Source organism: Erpetoichthys calabaricus, chromosome 8 (assembly GCF_900747795.2).
Source record: "Erpetoichthys calabaricus chromosome 8, fErpCal1.3, whole genome shotgun sequence".
In the NCBI taxonomy this organism is placed as follows: Eukaryota; Metazoa; Chordata; class Cladistia; order Polypteriformes; family Polypteridae; genus Erpetoichthys; species Erpetoichthys calabaricus.
Window position 1 is genome coordinate 7,348,208 of NC_041401.2, and position 13,380 is coordinate 7,361,587.

The 13,380-nt window shown below is 41.7% G+C and overlaps 1 protein-coding gene across 1 annotated transcript in view; it reads left to right on the forward strand.

Moving 5' to 3' along the window:
• dnajc10 (DnaJ (Hsp40) homolog, subfamily C, member 10) overlaps positions 1-13,380 on the forward strand; it is a 94,493-nt gene that overhangs the window by 62,938 nt on the left and 18,175 nt on the right. The window contains exons 13-18 of the mRNA XM_028806214.1: positions 467-581; positions 2,503-2,630; positions 2,745-2,861; positions 7,629-7,730; positions 8,289-8,441; positions 9,416-9,540. Coding sequence (XP_028662047.1) covers positions 467-581; positions 2,503-2,630; positions 2,745-2,861; positions 7,629-7,730; positions 8,289-8,441; positions 9,416-9,540 — 740 coding nt within the window. The remainder of the gene's footprint in view (positions 1-466; positions 582-2,502; positions 2,631-2,744; positions 2,862-7,628; positions 7,731-8,288; positions 8,442-9,415; positions 9,541-13,380) is intronic.

A 13,380-nucleotide genomic window follows, 5' to 3' on the forward strand; every position in this document is an offset into this window, starting at 1 on the left:
GATTTTAAATCCCGTCGAACATTTATGGAAAGAACGGAAACATGCAGTCTGGAGAAGACCCCCTTCAAACCTGACCCAGCTCGAGCAGTTTGCTCAGGAACCAATCTACATGTGTGCAGGTGTAGAAGTCACATGGAGACCTCCAGGAATTGTTTTTTTGCAGGGATTATAAACTCTAAAGATTATGCAGCCAAATATTAGGTCAAGGGTTCCCACCATTTTAGTCCGTGCCATTTTCATTTGTGTTATTATTTGAAATAGTCTGTTGAATCAAAACTTTAAAGCAAAGTCTGATTTTTGCTAGTTATGGGAAAAACAGTGATGGGTGCCAGTGACTTTTGTCAGTTTCATGTTATTTCAGAGAAAATTGTGGGTTCATTTTTTTGTAGAGAGGTATCAACAATATATGTTTGTGTGTTTTTAAGATGAAGTATCCATTTAGTAACTTTATTATTCATTCCTCTAGGTTGGGCACGTCAACTGCAAGGAGGAGTTAGATGTGTGTAATTCTCTGTACATCCACAAGCCAAGCATAGCTGTTTTCAAAGGAACTGGTGTGAACAATTTTGAAATCCACCATGGTAAGTCAACTCTAGAAATACGAGGGATGTTGAAAAAGTTTCCACACTTTTTTTTCAACTCTATTTATTAAGAATCTCAAAAACAAATTACATCACTTTTCGACATAGTTACCTTCGTTTGCGATGCAATTTTCCCAGCGTCGTACCAGCTTTTTATGAATTTCAGAAACAAATGACATCCCTTTTCTACATAGTCACCTTCGTTTGTGATGCAGTTTTCCCAACGTTGTACCGACTTTTTAATGCCCAATTACTACTCCTCCTGCCTTCACCGCTTCCAACAAAAATCTAAAGTGCAGAAACTTTTTGAACGTCCCTCGTAATTCCAACTCCAGGAAACTTGAGTGCATTACCACATTGGAATTGTAGATAATAAAATTGATATCTACAGTCCTTGAACCCTGGAGTGTCATGGCCTTCCAAAGAGCTTTGGGTGTACAGTTTACATATTCTAAATGGGTTCATGTGAAGTCTTGGGATGTGAGGCAAGGCTGATGGCCATCTTGGTTTCTCTGGCAAGTGTGAAGGTGTTTGTAAAAGAACTAAGATGGACTAATAACTTGTCTAGGTTCGGTTACCTGCTAGAGTCTACTTTTGGCAGGCTTGGACTCCCAGCAACCCTCCCTTTGGGAAAAACAGTTTCAGAAAGTAGATTGATGGGAATGCAAGAAAATATAAAAAACTATGCTCCTTATAGCCTTTGTGGTGAACAGGAGCAGCCGAAAGAAGAAGATAGCTCCTCACTTGTGGTGATCAACTTTTGTAACCTGTCCAATGCTTATTCAAAACATTCCCTAGACTGATGGTACTTGATTATGTTCACCTCTGTTGTATGTCAGATGTAAGCCATCTGCTAAGTAAATGTAATTGTAACCAGGCAAGATGGGCCTTGGTAAGGGAGGAGACTCTAACAGAACTTCAGAAGTCCTTGGTGGAGATGGGAGGACAGTCATCCCAACCACACTTCATCTGTTAGGCATATCATGGCATTGAAAGGACTCGGAGAGCATGAGGAAAATGATTCTCTGGTCTAATGAGACAGAAATCCAACTATTTGAGGAGAAGTCCAAGCACTGTGTCTTGTGAAGACCAGGCACTGCTCATCACCTGCCTAATGTCATCTCTGTGGTGAATATGCAATAGACCTACTTCTCGGTGGCAGGATAAGGGTGACTGGTCAGATTTGACAGAGGGGTAATACTGAGAGGTCCTTGAAGAAAATCTGCTCCAGAGTGAACACCACCTCCGACTGGAGCGACAGTTCAGATTTCACAACAATGGCCTCTGGAGCATGCAGCCAAGAACACACTGAAGTGATTTTGGGAGAATTCTGTGACTGTCCTTGAATGGCCCAGCCAATGTCCAGACTTCAATCCCATTGAACTTCTTCGGAGAGACCTGAAGATGGCAGTTTACAGATGCTTCCCGTTCAATCTAACACAGGTCAAGAGGATCTGCTAGGAAGAACGGGATAAACTGCCCAAATCCAGGTGTGCAAAGCTGGTAGGGACTTAACCCAGTAAGACTCAAAGCTGGAATTGCTGCCACATGGGCTTCTACAAAGTACTGAATTATTGATCTGAATAAATGGTCTAAGTAGAGATTTCAGTTTTTGATTTTGAAATAAATTGCAAACCTTTCTAAAAAAATGTTTTGACTTAGTCATTATGGGTTAAAATTAAATTAAGTCAAGTGTGCAGAAAGTGAGGGGGTGTGAATCCTTTCTGAGTCCACCGTACTTTAAAAGTGTCAACCAAAAAAGGTTATAAGGTGGTATCCATGAATAAACACAAATGTTTTGAAAGAATGGTAAAAGCACAAGAATGTAAGAGACATTTTTTTGATGTAGATATTGAGATGTGCTCTTACTTTTGTTGAAATGGCTTCAGTTAAGAGTTTTTTTTTTTGTTTTTTTTTTCAGGAAGGAACATTTTATTCAACATCGTTGCCTTTGCTAAAGATAGCATCAATGCCCATGTGATCACACTCGGACCTCAGAATTTTCCCAACAACGAGAAGAAACCCTGGCTGGTGGATTTCTTTGCACCAGTGAGTGATTTTTGTGGACTAACTTGTGTTGTACTCATGTGCTCTGTTTAAGTGTTCTGTATGATAGCCATTCCTGTGTGTTTCTCTCTCCCCCCCCCCCCCCCCCCCCTTTAGTGGTGCCCCCCTTGCCGTGCTCTACTTCCAGAATTAAGAAAAGCCTCTAAACAGCTGTATGGCCAGTTGAATTTTGGCACTATTGATTGCACCATCCATGAGGGCCTTTGCAATATGGTGAGTATTATAACCCCCTTTCTTTTCGCAGTGGGAAATAAAATGACTGTCTCAATATAACTTTAAAGGTTGGACATTGGTTCCAATGCCCTATAGCAGGGGCGGCAAACTCCAGGCCTCGAGTGCCACAGTGGCTGCATGTTTTCATTCTTACCATCTTCTTAATTAGTGACCAGTTTTTGATGCTGATTACTTCTTGTAATGAACTTGATTCAGGCCCCATAGTTGTTTCTTTTTCTTTAATTAGCAGCCAAACAATAATGAGACACAAAACAAGCCTCCACATAACCAGCTCCCCTGTGCCCATCACACAATATCTGAAATTAAAGAGGGGTGATGGTCTTGGTAAGGCTGATCTCTCAGGTCACCAAAACATTTTGACGGTGCTCTTAGAAAGAACAGAAAAACAACAGTTTTCGAAATGTGTGCTGTGGCAGAGTGAGAGCAGCAACAAGCCACAGAATTAAATAACGGGCTTAATTAACAGCAGGAATTGGCTTCTCACTAAGAAAGTGATTGGAGTGAAATTGGATGAAGTTTGAAGCCCCAGTTTAGCTGGTCATCTGTTAGCTCGTTTCACATCTCATTTCTGCTTGGCTGTCATTTAATGATGAAAGGAATAAATTCAGAGGGCTGAACTCTTCTAACAGGGCTATTAAAGTGATGGGGAAAAAGTTAATTAGCAGTGAAAACTGGTCACCGATTTAGGAAAAGGGTGAAAATGAAAACCTGTAGCCACTGCGGCACTCCAGGCCTGGAGTTCGCCACCCCTGCCCTATAGCTTCTCACTATGAAGACATTGTGCAGTTCCTTATTACTGGAATGAACTTCAGCTAATTTTGTATTGTTACATTCACTTTTCATACTGAGGCATACGGTGCCTTTTCCTTTTGTTCTTTTTCCCCCCAAAACCTGACTTGCCTTATAAAATACAGTATGTTGATTTCCTTCAGCTTGCACAGCCAGGGATGGGCAATGCCAGTCCTGAAGAGCCGCAGTGGCCTCAGGTTTTTGTTCCAGCCGAGTTTCTTAATGAGAAGTCACTTATTGCTCAAGTGACATTTTGATGCTTCATTTTAGTGGTCTCATTTGTTAAAGTTCCCCACCCTTAATTGCTTATTTCAGTCTTAAACAGCTGCATTCACTGTGTTTAATGGCTCCTTATTAGTAGTAAGATGTAAATGACAAAGCAGCCAGCAGTTCTCAAACTAACTTGTTTTCATTTACATTTGTGTGTATTCATGCACTGTTTGCTTTAATAAAACACAAAATAGAAAATGTGACCGACTGAAAATTATCCGTTTTAGGCTTCAAATCATTTGGATGGTATCCGTGGAAAGGAAAAAATCTACGATATAAGAATCTTACATTGCAGACTAACAAGCCATAAAATTAAATAAGGTCTGAGATTGGCACGGATTGGTTTCTAATTAAGCAATTGGGTTGGAATGAAAACCTGTAGCCACTGTGGCTCTCTAGGACTGACATTGCCTATCTCTGGCCTAGACCAGGGGTCGCCAACTCTGGTCCTGGAGGACCACCATGGCTGCAGGTTTTCATTCTAACCCTTTTTTTGAATGAGTGCCCTGTTTGTGCTGCTAATTAACTCCTTGTGAATTCATTTTAATTGAATTGCTTTTTTAAAGATTTGTTCCCCTGAATTTCTTCATCGTTCCTCTGAATTGCTTCATTTCTTTCCTTAAATGGCACCCAAACAGAAATTAAATGTGAAGTGAGTGAGCCAACAGAAGACCAACGAAGTCAGGGCCTCAAACTCCAACCAATTTCACTCTAACCAGCTGCTTAATGAGGTGCCAATTCTTGTTGTTAATTAAACCCGTTCTTTAATTCCATGGCTTGTTGCTGCTCTCGTGGTGCATTAGCAGACATTTCTGAAATTGTTGATATTCTCTTTCTAAGAGCACCGTTCAAATGTTTTGGGGACCTGAGCAGACTTAACATTCCTGAGACCTTCACCTTTCTTTATTTTCAGATATTGTATGATGGGCACCAGTTGTCTTGGCTCATTTTGTATCTCATTATTGGTTGGCTGCTAATTAAGGAAAAAGAAACAATTATGGAGTCTGAGTCTTCAAGAGCAAATCAATTAAAATTTGTTCAAAAGAAGTTAATTAGCAGCAAAAACAGGTTGCTCATTAAGAAAAGGGTTAGAAGGAAAACCTGTAACCACGGTGGTCCTCCAGGATAGGAGTTGGCGACCCCTGGTCCATCCATTCCAAACTTCAGTCCTTGAAGGCCACATTGGAGCAACAACACTCCGCAATCTTAAATTTCTACCATAGAGTTAGGATTTTGACCTGGCCACTCAAGATGTTTCTTTTTCAGTTTTAGCCTTTCAGGAGTATCTCCTCTGGTTTTATGTTTTTGATCAATGTCTTGTTGAAATATGAATTGTTGTCCTAGTTTTATATTTTTTGCATGCTGTGCACACCATCTAATATATTTTGCCCTCTCCATTATGCCTTCTGTTTGGATAAGACTACTAATCCCCACTGATACAAAAAATACAATCTTGGAACATAATATGACCAACACCATACTTCAATATGTGGATGATATTGTAGAAGTGATGAGCTGTTCACTTAGCATTAAAGGTAAACTCCACCCAAAAAAAATTTTTTTTTTATATAAATTACTTATTACTTGTAGTCTGTAGTGATGGCTAAGAAAAATATTTAATCTCATGTTTTTGTGCAGAATAGAGATTGAATAAAAAGTTTACTATAATACAAACCATCCATCCATTATCCAGCCCACTATATCCTAACTACAGGGTCATGGGGGTCTGCTGGAGCCAATCCTAGCCAACACAGGGCGCAAGGCAGGAAACAAGCCCCGGGCAGGGCTCCAGCCCACCGCAGGGCGTGTACACACACACACCCACACACCAAGCACACACTAGGGACACTAGGGTCTTTAGGCTGTGGGAGGAAACTGGAGCACCCAGAGGAAACCCACGCAGACACCGGGAGAACATGCAAACTCCACACAGGGAGGACCCGGGAAACGAACTCAGGTCTCCTTACTGTGAGGCAGCGGCGCTACCCACTGCGCCACCATGCCACCCATAATACAAACCAAAGCTGAAGAGGGCTGCTGGAGTCATTGAGACCTTCCTCACATGTCTGAGATAGTACTGTCGTTGATGGGCCTTTTTCGGTGACCGCTGTAGATCTGTTCTCCTAAGATCATTGGTGATGGTAACCCCCCCGACACTTTCCACAGCCTCACCCCCAATGTAAATGGCAGTGTGATTTGCCTGCTGCTTCCTGATTGCTGACATTCAGAGAGAAGGTTAATTGTCCTGACACCACTCTCACAGGAGCCTAATCTCCTCTTCATCATTCTGTGGTCAAGCGTTTGATGGTGGAAATGTCAGCAAACTTTATGCTGGTTTTAGAGCTATATCTGGCCATACAGCCATGGGTTAAACAGAGAGTACAGCAGAGGACTCAGTCCATTGCCCTGGAGGGATTCCAGCATTCAGAATCAGCAAGGAGTTAATTTTAAAATGCAGTAAAACCTTGGATTGCAAGTAACTTAGTCTGCGAGTATTTTTGCAAGGCGAGCTAAAATCTTTAATAAATTTTAACTTGATAAACGAGCGAAGTCTAGCAATACGAGTAGTACGTATACACTTTGTCTCCAAGCGTCATGTGATCACAACTGAGCCGATGGTGGTTCTCTCTCCGCGGGATTGTGGGTAATCGTCTCCCATGCTCGGTCTCAGTCGGCGTGCCTCACTCATATAGTCAACATTCATACAAGTGTATACTGTTTACTATAGCATTGTGACCATGTGCGAGTCCCTGTCTTGCACCCCAAAACACGAAGCTGAGTCTCAGTACTTTAACAAAACCAGCTTTTATTCAGCCTGAAACAGGAACAGCATGGACACAGCAGTCAGGCAAGAGTCAGGGCCAGGTTGGTGTCCAAGTAATACTGTGCCCTTGCATTTATAATGTTCCTTGTATCACCCATTAACAGCAGGCACTAATAGCATGACCGCAATCTTTTCGGATTCGCTTTTGTGGCGAACTGCTACAGCGCTGGGAGCCTGCGGTTGCTTCAGGATGCTCTTCCGTGTGTCATCCAATTGGGGGGAATCCCAAAAGAGTTTAGAAACCTTAACAGTGCGTAAAGCATTTTTAAAATTTTATGTCCAAGTGACTCTTCAAGCAAAAACAACTGTCATTGGATAGGTTCCTTGTTAAAGTCGCAAAAAAAGAAAAAATTCCGTTAGAGTGAAAGTTGTCCTACACAATAATCCTCCTCTTCTCTCCCTCGTCTCCCTCACACCAGCCACGATTCTTTTCAAAGGTAAAGTGCAGGTTAATTTGTTTTATGTATTTTTAATTCATGTAAAAATGATTAATGCAAAATATAAATATTTTTGGGGTGTAGAACGAATCATCTGAGTTTCCATTATTTCTTAAGGGGAAATTCGCTTTGATATACAGTTTGGATTACAAGCACGTTTCCGGAACGAATTATGCTCACAAACCAAGGCACTACTGTATCTGAAATTCATTTTGAGATATCTTTAAGTGTTAATTTGGCTTGCCATAAAACTGTTTATATTGAAAAGCATGGTTTGTATACAGTATCTCATGCCTTCTTCCATAAAGATTCAAAAGAAAGCAGAACATTAGATATCTTAGTATGCAAAAATCCTCATACACTTTATTGACACTCGGCAGCATTTGTTCTTATGATAATTCGATTGATTTATTTATTCTTTTTCAGTATCGGATCCAAGCATATCCCACTACGGTTATATTCAACCAGTCCAGCATTCATGAATATGATGGTCACCATTCTGCTGAAGGAATTTTGGAGTTTATTGAGGTATTCCATACGTCATTTTAATATAAATCTTCTACATGTATTTAGTGATTGTAACCAGGGGTTAAATGGGATTCCACCTTAGCAGTTTTCAAGGGTTGGGCAGACTCTATCCTGCCTGTGTCCATTCAGACTGCCCGTTTCATAATTAGTTAAAACCGGCATAGTGGCAGAGATTTTCAGCAGTTCAATTCCAGAGCTATGTGGATATTTTAAAGTTTCTTTTATGCTGGTGGAGTTTTCATGCTTTCTTGAAATTCAAAGGTAAGTGGTGACGTCCATTAATGTACCTTCCAATATGTCCTGTCCAGGGAAGGTTTGTTCTTGGTTCTTTTACTGCCAGAATGTTTGAACCATTTCAGGGTGAAGAGAAACCATGTCCAGAATGTGGATGATTGGTTGATACTATTATATTATTACAATATGTATTCTTGTGGTGTGTACACTTTTAATTTTTGTTTTGCTAGATTGTGAAAAATGCACTGTAAAATTCACCTAGTATAATACAGTAAGCCATGAATGGAATTGCTTAGGTTGTATCCCATTATCTTAAATATTCAGGATCTGGTGAACCCCTCCGTTGTGGCTCTTACCCCTGAAACGTTTGAGGCGCTGCTTTCAAAGAAGAAGGATGACAACTGGGTAGTAGATTTCTACGCTCCGTGGTGTGGCCCATGTCAAGCTCTAATGCCAGAGTGGAAGAGAATGGCTCGGGTAAAATAATAATAATAATATCAATGTATGGAATTATGAGGGGCTAATGATTAAAATGTTTTTCTTTAATTCACTATTTAATGATGTAGTATTTAGCTTTGCTTAAAGCGACTATTTCATCCATCCCACGTCCCAAAGATAACCATTTTTGATTAACTCCCAATGCTAAATCACATCTGAGTGTTGGATGTGTATGATGAGTGGGCACTACTAATAGACTGGTACCCTCTTCTAAGGTGTCTGCTTCTGTCAGGACAGGCCCTGATACCGAATGCCTCTAAACTGGATTTAGCAGGTTTGACAGTTTTATTATTTTATTACAACAGTATACAGTAAGGCCAGTACATGCACCTTTAGTATTTTTAGTTCAGATCATTAACCTCTAGGCCAACTAAATGAGTAACAATTTTAATATTTAGACTAGATTAAATAAACTTTTTTAAACCCAAGGGAAAATTCAGATGCATACAGCAGCAGAAACATAAAACAAAACAAGGATACAGACTTTTAGGACAGATAATACAGCCAATCAATCAATTAGTTGATACATAAATAGATATTTTGCAGAAATTTGAAAAGGAGATATGTTGGGGGAAGCATTGAATTGCCTGATAGCAGAAGGAACAAAAGACCCCAAGTGGTGCGTCTTAGCACACTGTTGTTGAATGAGCCTGTGGCTAAAAGTGCTCCAAGAGTGCACCTCCTGGTGGAGATTTTTCATGATGGCATCCAGTTTTCCCATCGTCCTCTTTTCCACAGCAGCATCCCGTGTGTTGAGAGTTCAGCCTGTAATGGAGCAGCTGTCCTTATAAGTGAACTAGAGATTGAGAAACCAATCAGTAATTCCAGGGAACATTTTACTGCACTTGCTGCCCTTAAGCACATTGAAGTCCCATTGTGTTGTTCATAAACCTATATGCTCATATTTTGTGTTACTTTATTTTATTTCTAAATTTTCATTTTTATTTTTTCAGATGCTCAGTGGCGTTATCAGTGTTGGAAGTGTGGATTGTCAGAAGTACAACACTTTATGTCATGAGGCAGGTGTCAAAGCATACCCCGAAATCCGCTTTTATCCACAAAATTCCAAAGAATACCAGTAAGTGTCTCTGCTTTGAAATTGCATAAGCTGTGCTTAAAAGCCTTAAACTTTATTTTAATATACTTGGAATTCATCTGGTATTTATTTATTTATTTTTTTGGATTTTAGATAAATAGATAGATAGATGTGAAAGGCACTATATAATTCATAGATAAATAGATACTTTATTAATCCCAAGGGGAAATTCACATACTCCAGCAGCAGCATACTGATAAAAAACCAATATTAAATTAAAAAACAATATTAAATTAGTTAAAATCAAATAACATTTCATACAAATAAGTCAAGTTTTATAAAACTAGACTCAAAACAAATCAACCCCCCACCCATGAAAAGAGAGCTAGGTCAGCAGAGTAAAACTTTAAGCTAGTAAAAATAAGTAAATAGATCCATCCATCCATTTTCCAACCCGCTGAATCCGAACACAGGGTCACGGGGGTCTGCTGGAGCCAATCCCAGCCAACACAGAGCACAAGGCAGGAAACAATCCCGGGCAGGGTGCCAACCCACCGCCAGGACACACACAAACACACCCACACACCAAGCACACACTAGGGCCAATTTAGAATCGCCAATCCACCTAACCAGCATGTCTTTGGACTGTGGGAGGAAACCGGAGCGCCCGGAGGAAACCCACGCAGACACGGGGAGAACATGCAAACTCCACACAGGGAGGACCCGGGAAGCGAACCCATGTCTCCTTACTGCAAGGCAGCAGCGCTACCACTGCGCTGCCATGCTGCCCTTCAAGTAATATGATCATGATTAATTATCATTCTCTGCTGCAATAAATTGATAATCATCATAAGAAAAAATTGTAACCTAAATTGAAATGGTTGGGTGTAACTGAACCTTTACAAAATAGTTCAAAACAGTGCAACTTCTCAGTATCCAGTTATAATCGTTCTGTAATGTTTGCCCTTTAGAAAGGATGCAGTTCATCCATCCATCCATCCATTTTCCAACCCGCTGAATCCGAACACAGGGTCACGGGGGTCCGCTGGAGCCAATCCCAGCCAACACAGGGCACAAGGCAGGGAACCAATCCCGGGCAGGGTGCCAACCCACCGCAGGACACACACAAACACACCCACACACCAAGCACACACTAGGGCCAATTTAGAATCGCCAATCCACCTAACCTGCATGTCTTTGGACTGTGGGAGGAAACCGAAGGGCCCGGAGGAAACCCACGCAGACACGGGGAGAACATGCAAACTCCACGCAGGGAGGACCCGGGAAGCGAACCCAGGTCCCCAGGTCTCCCAACTGCGAGGCAGCAGCGCTACCCACTGCGCCACCGTGCCGCCGGATGCAGTTCATGTAGAGTAAAATACAGGATACACTGATCAGCCGCAACATTAAAACCCACCTGCCTAATATTGTGTAGGTCCTCTTTGTGCTGACCTGTCGAGGTATGGATTGCACAAGGCCTCTGAGGGGTCCTGTGGTATCTGGCAGTAAAATGTTAGCAGCAGGTCCTTTAAGTCCTGCACATTTTCAAGTGTGGGCCTCCGTGAACTGCAGTTGTTTTCCCAACACATCCCACAGATGCTCAATCAAATTGAGATCTGTGGAACCTGATGTTCAAATCAGCACCATGAACTGTTTTTGTCATGTTCCTCAAACTACTCCTGAACAAATTCTCAGTGCGGCAGGGCACGTTATCCATTGCCTTAAGGGGGTGTTGTTTTTTGGCTTGGTAGAGTTCTCTATTACTCTACTTTCCCATTTTGTATTATTCATATATAGCCTTTGTCAGAATGCCTCAAATCTCACAGACTTACCACTGTTTATAAGGTATTATGATATATAACTTCTCCCCACTCTCCCTTCTGCATCTATAACCTCAGGCAATTGGATGTAGCAAAAGACAAGCAGGAGTTAAGTTACACTTTTAATAATGTATTATTGATAATATTCATAAATAATAACAAAAAGCAAAATACATTTGAATATTGGCAGCCATAGCACCTGATAAATGCTGATGTGTACTTCCAGGCGGCACACAGACTTGTCAGTTACTTAAAATGTCTCTAATTAAGTCCACATTTTGTGGTCATCTTTCTTCAGAACAGACCACTTGCCTGTCTCAATATGGCTGCCGAGCTGTGCTCTTCATTGTGTTGTCCTTTTCAGTTCATTGTGTGGGAGATGCTCCTTTATCAGTTGGTAAGAGAGAGAGAGAGAGGGAGGGAGTGGTAAAGCAAGCAAATTTATAGATTCTCTGTCCAAATCCTACAGCCAATAGGGCGTCATAGTACTTAAAGGTTTCTGATACAAGCCAATTCCAAACAGCCACACTTCAGAACAATGGGGGCACAGAATATCTTCACACCTGGCACCCAAAACCATTTGTTAAAGTGAAGCTTGCCAGGTCGGTAGATTGGCTTTCCTGTGAGGGTTGATTGAGAGGGTCCTGAAGAGAAGCACTTGCCAAACTTGTTTGAGGCACTTCACCCCGACCTTGTCGTAAAATTACAAAGGACTAGTTCTTAACCATCAAACCAATGCTGTTCTTATCAGTGATAGACATTTGTGTTATAAGTTACAAATAAAGACATACAAAATATTTATCAACTTATATGCAAAATTTCACACCACAACAGGTGTACAGTATGTAGTATGCAAAGTAATCTTTAGGTACGTGTTACATGTTAAAGTTACATCCACATGAATGCCAGCACCCAACGTTTCCCAGCAGAATTGCTGCCCACACTGCCTCCATCAGCTTTCCTTCTTCCCATAGTGCATCCTTCTACTATGTCTTCCCCAGGTAAACAACACACATGCATTCAGCTATAACACATGATGTAAAAGATAATGTTATTCATCAGACCATACCACAATCTTCCATTGTTCCATGGTCTATTTCTGATCCTCACATGCCCATTCTAGATGCTTTTGGTGGTGGACAGGGGTCAGCATGTGCACTGTGACTGGTTTGTGGCTACTCAGCCCCTTGTGTAGCAACCGTATTTGGCCATCCATGTGATCTAAAACCGAACGTGGCCTCATCAGACCAGGCAACATTTTTTCATTGCTCTAAGGTGTAGTTCTGGCACTCACATGGCCACTGTAGGTGTTTTCAGTGTTGGACTGGTTTGGCATGGGGGCATTCTAACCAGTCTGAGGCTACACAGCAAGCTGTGATGCAGTGTGTGTTCCAACACTTTTCTCTCATGGCCAGCATGAAGTTTTTCAGCAGCTTGTGCACCAGTAGCCCTTAAATGGGATCAGACCAGATGGGCTAGCCGGTCTCTCAATGAGGTTTGTGTGCCCATGACCCTGTTGCCTGATCACCAGTGGTCTGTTCTTGGTCCACTTTTGGTTGTATTAACCACCGCATACCGGAAACACCACAGAAGACCGGTGTAACACTAAAGGGCACTGTCTATCCTCTAACCCGACAGACAGACGTCCAGGACACCAAGTAAAAGTACTAAATGGTATTGTAATTCCTTTCATTTATAAATAGTGCCTCTAAGCACCACAGCCACCATACACAGGCAAGTAAATAAGCACAATAATCACACACAGTTCTCTCTTTCACACCACCCAGCAAGCTGTGTCTACTACTTCCCAACTCCAGCTCGCTTGCCAGCACTTCTGGGTCAGATGGAGAACTTGCATTTTCTTTAGCCCGGAAGTACTTCAGGACTTCCATCCCCATGACTTTGGAGTACTTCCGGGCTATGCAGAAAGTAGAAACTCCCAGGTCTCCCTGCAGCATCTCCTGGCGGCACCCACAGTACCCAGCAGGGCTGTGAAGCCAAACTCCAGATCCCATGGTGCCCTTCGGGAATCCGGGGCCCCACTATGCTGCAGGGATGTTGC